The sequence below is a fragment of the Salmo salar genome, chromosome ssa28, assembly GCF_905237065.1.
Source record: "Salmo salar chromosome ssa28, Ssal_v3.1, whole genome shotgun sequence".
NCBI lineage: Eukaryota > Metazoa > Chordata > Actinopteri > Salmoniformes > Salmonidae > Salmo > Salmo salar.
Window position 1 is genome coordinate 10,381,214 of NC_059469.1, and position 8,770 is coordinate 10,389,983.

An 8,770-nucleotide genomic window follows, 5' to 3' on the forward strand; every position below is an offset into this window, starting at 1 on the left:
TGCACAGAAATACTGTGACGAGATCCCGAGACCCATTGTGAGGCCCATTTTCTTTCAGGTATATGTGACCAACAGATGCTTATCTGTATTCTCAGTCATGTGAAATCCATAGACTAGGGCTGAGGGTCTGTCTCTCAACATCCCTCAGCTCTCCCTTTTCTCCACTGACACTGACCAAAAGGGGACACCGTCTTCCAGCTGATTGCAAAACTCGAGTCGCATCTCATTATTTCTGCCTCATGCACAAAATTCTGTTGTTACTCCTATGAACAGAAAAAGTGAAATATTCCTTGATATTAAAAAAGACCCAAGCCGCTAATAATAACAACAATGCAAGCCTAGATACACTTTCATACTCATTACTGCTGCAGTGCTTGTTGTAGAGCAGAGTGGAAATAGGACGAACACCCATGTTATGCCTTATAAATGTGTTGACAGTGCTGAGAAAGAACTTAAGCATGAACTCACTCATAAAAACAGCATCTCTTTGCTGTATTCGTTGACAGACTCTCTAGCCATGGTTATTTTATGCCTGTTAACAATAATGCAGACACGGTCATCTAAGCCATCTGATTGGCCAGCAGTAGGCCTAGTGCACTTGATTTGCTCTCTGGGCCTGCCGGGAAGGCAAAGTTTGCAGCTTCAGACACATGAGGGAACACTGCTCGCCACTCATGCAGTTTACTCTTTTAACCATTATATGGTTAATTTGATCCCAGCCAATCACAGTTTAGCTGTTCACGCATCTCACTCCTTGAGGTTTAGTTATAAAAAAATCTTTGACGAGATCACTTACTGAGGGTGACCATCTGAAGAGAGGCTCCCAACTTTTCTAAAACTGTTTTGTGTGCGTTCAGATACTAGTGAGTATTTGAGGTTATATCGTAATTCTATTGAAAGCCCAAGTGTTAATTGCCATTAGTAGTGTTAACTTCACCTTTATCCGTTGAGTAATGGCAGATTGCTAGACTAGCTGTTAGGCTGATATGGCTTCTCTTTGATGTTTGTATAGGTCCAAAGCCTACTATTTGGTCACATTGTTTGCCTCATGAATATTAGCTACACTGTTATTACTTAGTTGTGACATTATGTGGTTGCATGCAAATGCAGCGGCATTGCTTTGTTAGTGCTACAACTAAGTGTAATATGCTACATCATGCTAGTGTGCATGCCTTTGCCTCATGGCAGTGTGGTTGTGCTTGTAGGCACACGCGCTATTTTGTTAATCGAAGCCTGTATGTACCAGCCTGCTTGTTTAGCCCTGTTAATGGTACTGTTCGTGTCCACAGTGGTTATAGGCATTATTATTATTTCTGTATAATCACTCATTGCAGTAGCATAGCCAGTAATTAGTTGATGGGTGGGCCTGCAGAAATTTGGGTGGGCCAAAAAAGCTGAGAGACAATTTAGGATTTTTAAAGCTAATTTCCTGCAATTCTACACATTTTGCCATGAAGCAGGCAGGAATCCTGACTCTGCCACATGAGCATGCTTTAGTTTAGGAAAACTTGAACCGACCGCTGTTTGTAAAAGTTGAAACTTCTCTCTTAAGATTTTCTCTGCTGTTAGTGTTCGGTTGTATTATGTATACGTTATACTACTTAATGCTTATTACAATCAGTTGGTGTCATTTAAAGTTAATTAAATATATAATTAACTTTAAATGACACCAACTGATTGTAATAAGCATTAAGTAGTATAACGTATACATAATACAACCGAACACTAACAGCAGAGAAAATCTTAAGAGAGAAGTTTCAACTGCCTGTTTCATTACATTGGTGTCAGAAGTGGGAGTGATGTAATGAAACAGGCAGGGAGAGCTGCTCGAACACACAACCTTCTAGCAGAAAGCCCAGCCATATACTGTGCCACTAAAGCATGCTCATGTGGCAGAGTCAATATCTGCGTTTATAAGCCAGGGTCGCTGCATTATGTAAGTCTATTTGTAATATAGGCCTTACTGTATGTATTAGAGGTCGACCGATTATGATTTTTCAATGCCGATACCGATTATTGGACGATTTTTATATATATATATTTGTAATAATGACAATTACAACAATACTGAATGAACAATGAACACTTTTAGTTTAACTTAATATAATACATAAATAAAATCAATTGTCTCAAATAAATAATGAAACATGTTCAATTTGGTTTAAATAATGCAAGAACACAGTGTTGGAGAAGTAAAAGTGCAATATGTGCCATGTAAAAAAGCTAAAGTTTAAGTGCCTTGCTCAGAACATGGGAACATATGAACGCTGGTGGTTCCTTTTAACATGAGTCTCCAATATTCCCAGTTAAGAAGTTTTAGGTTGTAGTTATTATAGGACTTATAGGACTATTTCTCTCTATACCATTTGTATTTCATAAACCTTTGACTAATGGATGTTCTTATAGGCACTATAGTATTGCCAGCCTAATCTTGGGAGTTGATAGGCTAGAAGTCATAAACAGCGCTGTGCACCAGGCGGCCCAAACTGCCGCATATACCCTGACTCTGCTTGCACTGAACGCAAGAGAAGTGACACAAATTCCCTAGTTAATATTGCCTGCTAACATGAATTTCTTTTAAGTAAATATGCATGTTTAAAAAAATATACTTGTGTATTGATTTTAAGAAAGGCATTGATGTTAATGTTAGGTACATTGGTGCAACGGCGGTGCTTTTTTCATGAATTAGCTTTTGTTAAATCATCACCCGTTTGGCGAAGTTGAAGTAGGCTATGATTCGATGATAAATTAACAGGCACCGCATTGATTATATGCAACGCAGGACAAGCTAGTTAACCTAGTAATATCACCAACCATGTGTAATTAACTAGTGATTATGTTAAGATTGATTGTTTTTTATAAGATAAGTTTAATGCTAGCTAGCAACTCGTTGCAGCCACAAGGTCCTTTTGATGCTGCACTCGCGTAACAGGTGGTCAGCCTGCCACGCAGTCTCCTCGTGGATTGCAATGTAATTGGCCATAATCGGCAAACAAAAATGCAGATTACCGATTGTTATGGAAACTTGATATCGGTCATGCCGATTAATCGGTCGACCTCTAGTGTGTATATAGTCTTTATCCAATGTACTATAAATGCTCCGTATTCTCATCAGTTTATCTTTTCCTCTGTAAAACCACACCGTTACAAGATTTTCATTAAACAGCACAAACTGGATCCCTTGTTTGCGGACATATTTTTTATGGAAGATTAAGGCCAGCATTGTACAACCATCAAAATAGTTTAATAATTCACATGCACCATGGCTCGTATGAGATGGCGTGCCACAGGTGTCACAACTTTCAATGACTGTGCCCAGTGTAAAAGTGGCAATATAGCATCTCAATACTCATTAAACTGACACACACTAAGAGGCAAAGAGTAGAATCAGATAAACATTTAAATGTTATTATCTTCTAATGGCTTTCCATGAACCAGTTTGCCAGTCCCTGCCCACTGAGCACAGACGTCATTTCAACATTTAGTTTTGATCAAATCAAATTGTATTTGTCACATGCGCCGAATACAGAAGGTGTAGACCTTACCATGAAATGCTTAATTACAAGCCCTTAACCAACCATGCAGTTCAAGAAATAGAGTTAAGAAAGTATTTACTAAATAAACTAAAGTAAAAAATAAAAGTAACACAATAAAATAACAATAACGAGGCTATATACAGCGGGTACCGGTACCGAGTCAATGTGCGGGGGTACAGGTTAGTCGAGGTAATTTGTACATGTAGGTAGAGGGTAAAGTGACAATGCTTAGAAAATAAACAGCGTGTAGCAGCAGTGTAAAAACAAGGGGTGGGGGGGTGTCAATGGCCATTTGATTAATTGTTCAGCAGAAATATTTTGGGTCCTTCCTCTGACACCGCCTAATATATAGGTCCTGGATGGCAGGAAGCTTGGCCCCAGTGATGTATTGGACCGTATGCACTACCCTCTGTAGCGCCTTACGGTCAGATGCTGAGCAGTTGCCATACCAGGCGGTGATGCAACCGGTCAGGATGCTCTCGATGGTGCAGCTGTAGAACTTTTTGAGGAACTGGGGACCCATGCCAAATCTTTTCAGTCTCCTGAGGGGGAAAAGGTGTTGTCGTGCCCTCTTCACAACTTTTCTTGGTGTGTTTGGACCATTATAGTTTGTTGGGGATGTGGACACCAAGGAACTTAAAACTCTGGACCCGCTCCACTGCAGCCCCGTCGATGTTAATGGGGGTCTGTTCGGCCCTCCTTTTCCTGAAGTCCACGATCAGCTTCTTTGTCTTGCTCATATATATTTGGTTGAGTTGTCAACTAATGTGAATTAAACGTGAAATCAACAAAAAATGACATCATTGGATTTAGGTTAAAAAATGAAATCAATCCCTTACGTTGATGATCTTTTGCAAATCCATGTTGATTCAACGTCATCACATTGCTTTTTTGAATGATGTGGAAACAATGTTGATTCAACCAGTTTTTGCCCAATGGGCGCCTCCATGTGTAAAACCCAGTAGCGCTCCTGCAATCTACATTGGATTACTGAAAGCACCGCATTAGCGAAAATAACCTGCCCAGCTGCCTGTCAGTCACTAACCCGGAGGCTCAGTTGTCAAGGTATAGTAAAACCATTGTAGCTATAGTATAGTCTACCTGTTTGTGACCTATTTAACTGATATGATATGTCTATATCTTACTGGGATAGACCTAGTTGGAACCTTGTTTCATTTATATTTGGGATATTTAGTCGTTTAAATACACATAGTGCTGTGGTATTTTATTACATTTTATTTGCTCAGTGTTGCTAGAAAATGTGTTGGAACAAATCATCCACTAAGGTGATTTTGATGCGGGTGATTAGGTAGATTACATTCTGGCAGCGGGTCAAAGACGCCACAGAGCATGACAGTTGTCAGGCTTCAAATGCGAAGGCAGAGGGGTTACCTTGCTAAGGGGGGTCCAGTGTGCACAGTGTCATTGGCTCCGTTTATGGGATTGTCCCATGATGGGAGTCGGGGGGCCTCGGCACCGCGACCCCAAGCTGAATGTGCCAAATGTGCATAACGTTTTCTTATAGTCGGTGCAATTCGCCTCTCTCTCTCTTTTCTATCCTCTCTCTCTTCCATCCCCTTGATCTCTTAACCCCCTCCTTCCCTCTCTTTCTCTCTCATATCACACACCTCCTCTGTCACTGTGTAGCTTTCTCCCTCTTCTCTCTGTTCCTTATCTTCTATCCTCATCGCGCCATGTCGAACGAGGAGCGGACTTTCATTGCCATCAAGCCAGATGGAGTTCAGAGGAGGCTTGTTGGAGAAATCATCAAGAGATTTGAGCTAAAGGGCTTCAAAATGGTGGGGATGAAATTCGTCCAGGTACGTCATTCTACTAACTGGAATCTCTGTTATTTTATATGTAGGCTGTAGTCCTATGCACTTTCAGCGCATTACTAGACCAAATGGTATAGCCAATAAGTAGGACTGAATGGCAGGCCTGTCTCTTATGTAAACAGGCTATCTGACATCTTTTCTAAATAAGCACACAAATCGTCTAAGCAATAACTGCCAATACACATTGTTTGGGCATACAGTGCAGTACAGTGGGGCCTCATCTAGTCCTTGAGGTAGGTCCTAGTGAGCAGATTAGCTTGCTGGCTTTTCTTAACCACATGTATGTTTAGCATAGGTCTCCTGATCCTGTCTGCGTTGGTCTGTGGCCAAAGAGGGCTGCCTGTGACCTACGAACCCAGGGATCAGAAGTGCCCACCAATAATAGTCACTGTTTGCAATGGGCTGTTTAAAGGTTAAACACATGCACTCAACGGTTACCTAGTTATAAACTCTGACTTCATGTGATTGATGCTATATACACTATAGCAGAGTGTATCCAGATTTAGGCTATAGCTTTATGAAACCCTTGTTTTGTTAAGACATGACTGTTACAGGATCCTTTACTCCACAGGAGGTCGGTGGCACCTTAATTGGGGAGGACGGGCTCGTGGTAATGGCTGGTGCGGAATAGGTGGAATGGTATCAAATACATCAAACACATGGTTTCCATGTGTTCGATAGCATTCCATCAGCTCCGTTCCAGCCATTATGATGAACTGTCCTCACCTCAGCAGCCTCCACTGTTTTACTTCTGCTATTCTACCACTGGTGTTCAACATGGCCCGCTGTATTTTGCTGTGATCTGCCTCTTGTGTGTCTATGGTTATATGGATTATTGATCGTTTATTGATGGTTCTGACTGCCTGTGGTGTTATGTTGTGTCTGACTAACCCAGGCCCCGGAGTCTCTGCTGAGGGAGCACTACGCTGACCTGGAGGACAGACCGTTCTTCCCAGGCCTCGTTAGCTACATGACCTCAGGACCAGTGGTGGCCATGGTAGGAGAGACTTTCCTTGTGTTCATAGACAAGTGGTCTGGTTTCTCCTTCAAGAACACAGAAAAGCCTGCACACTGTAATGCTTCTAATACCATTTCACCGTGCATGCATTCACTACCTGTACCACTGTCAGAGACTCCGGATCATACAACTCTCCTTCCGTGGCCTCCAACTGCTCTTAAATGCAAGTAAAACTAAATACATGCTCTTCAACCGATCGCTGCTCGCACCTGCCCGCCCGTCCAGCATCACTACTCTGGACGGTTCTGACTTAGAATATGTGGACAACTACAAATACCTAGGTGTCTGGTTAGACTGTAAACTCTCCTTCCAGACTCACATTAAACATCTCCAATCTAGAATCGGCTTCCTATTTCGCAACAAAGCATCCTTCACTCATGCTGCCAAACATACCCTCGTAAAACTGACCATCCTACCAATCCTCGACTTTGGCGATGTCATTTACAAAATAGCCTCCAACACTCTACTCAACAAATTGGATGCAGTCTATCATAGTGCTTTCCATTTTGTCACCAAAGCCCCATATACTACCCACCACTGCGACCTGTATGCTCTCGTTGGCTGGCCCTCGCTTCATACTCGTCACTAAACTCACTGGCTCCAGGTCATCTACAAGTCTCTGCTAGGTAAAGCCCCGCCTTATCTCAGCTCACCCGTAGCACGCGCTCCAGCAGGTACATCTCACTGGTCACCCCCAAAGCCAATTCTTCCTTTAGCCGCCTCTCCTTCCAGTTCTCTGCTGCCAATGACTGGCACGAACTGCAAAAATCTCTGAAGCTGGAGACTCTTACCTCCCTCACTAGCTTTAAGCACCAGCTGTAAGAGCAGCTCACAGATCACTGCACCTGTACATAGCTCATCTGTAAATAGCCCATCCAATCTACCTCATCCCAATACTGTATTTATTTATTTATCTTGCTCCTTTGCACCCCAGTATCTCAACTTGCACATTCATCTTCTGCACATCCTACCATTCCAGTGTTTAATTGCTATATTGTAATTACTTTGCCACCATGGCCTATTTATTGCCTTACCTCTCTTATCCTACCTCATTTGCACATGTTGTATATAGATTTTTCTACTGTATTATTGATTGTATGTTTGTTTATTCCATGTGCAACTCTGTGTTGTTGTATGTGTCGAACTGCTTTGCTTTATCTTGCAAATGAGAACTTGTTCTCAACTAGCCTACCTGGTTAAAGGTGAAAAAAAAATGAAAAAATTGCTTTGAGCCGCAAGGCTTCAACATATTCACATTAGTGCTCGTATTTTGAAATATATTTCACTGCTGTGCATCGAAATGGAAGATCATAAAGAATACTTGGTTAGTACAGTGCTATCCATCTGTGTGTGGGTGCCAGGTGTGGGAAGGGTTCAACGTGGTGAAGACAGGCAGAGTAATGCTGGGAGAGACCAACCCTGCAGACTCCAAACCCGGAACCATCCGAGGGGACTACTGCATCCAAGTGGGCAGGTGAAAATTCATCGCACCACACGACTGCACATGATACAATGAGAAAATAAAGCAGCGTTTAGTTACACACAACAGATAACACACAAAAGCATTTACTAAGTAAATGTGTGTTTATTACAAAACCTCTGCATCGGTGATCATTGACATCACTTGGACAACTCCAGTACTTGGTAAACTCTATCCAGACACTAATTATCCCATCGTTAAGTCTCCATCTTTCTTCCCTTGTTTTCAGGAACATCATCCATGGCAGTGACTCAATAGAGAGTGCCAACACAGAGATCAACCTGTGGTTCAAACCTGAGGAGCTTTGTAGCTACACTAGCTGCTCCACCAGCTGGCTTTACTGATCTAGGATCAGTTTACCATCCACAAACCCTAACCATTAGGACTAGGAGGGGGAATGTAAAACTGGCCTTAGATCAGAGACAACTTCATCCTACTCTAGCTGGCGACTGAGGACCATTTACTAGGGTAAATGTGTGTTTGACTGCCTGTTTTGTTCAACTGAGCTTTCCAATAAAAAAAACTCACAACCACATCTTTTTTCTTGTTGCTAGGGGTTGCCAAAATCTGGTAACCTTACCAAAATTCCCAGGTTTTCCAGAAATCCTGGTTGGAGGATTCTGGATTTCTTGCTTATTCCTTCGTGATTCAGGGAAAGTTCCAACCGTGTTTTGTAGACACCAGGGATTTTATTTGATCTACCTCACATCATGAAAACCCTTTTCTTTCAACAGCCACTCAGTGCACTGCTCTTGACCTGACATGGCCTACGGTAGGTTGATAGGGTTTATTGCATCAACGTCAAAGTCTTGTGGGCCTCAGTCCTGCTGACCACATTGATAGTTCAAACATTAGCAGGCCTGGCCAGGTCACTGCCAACATTAAGAGGGATTAGCCAGCG

General features: G+C 42.2%; 1 protein-coding gene across 3 annotated transcripts; it reads left to right on the forward strand.

The window, feature by feature from the left end:
- The first annotated feature begins 723 nt into the window (after positions 1-723).
- Positions 724-8,402, forward strand: nme2a (NME/NM23 nucleoside diphosphate kinase 2a). Of its 3 annotated transcripts, none has more exons than XM_014179441.1 (6): positions 724-863; positions 4,499-4,601; positions 5,184-5,356; positions 6,267-6,368; positions 7,751-7,863; positions 8,099-8,402. In XM_014179441.1, the coding sequence occupies exons 3-6, from the start codon at positions 5,231-5,233 to the stop codon at positions 8,211-8,213; spliced, it is 456 nt and encodes a 151-aa protein (XP_014034916.1). In that variant the 5' UTR covers positions 724-863; positions 4,499-4,601; positions 5,184-5,230; the 3' UTR covers positions 8,214-8,402. The 3 variants fall into 3 exon arrangements, with proteins under 3 accessions (XP_014034916.1, XP_045566371.1, XP_014034917.1); XM_045710415.1 differs by having other exon boundaries at positions 740-863; positions 4,502-4,601; XM_014179442.1 differs by lacking the exon at positions 724-863 and having other exon boundaries at positions 4,483-4,601.
- Positions 8,403-8,770: the final 368 nt, after the last annotated feature.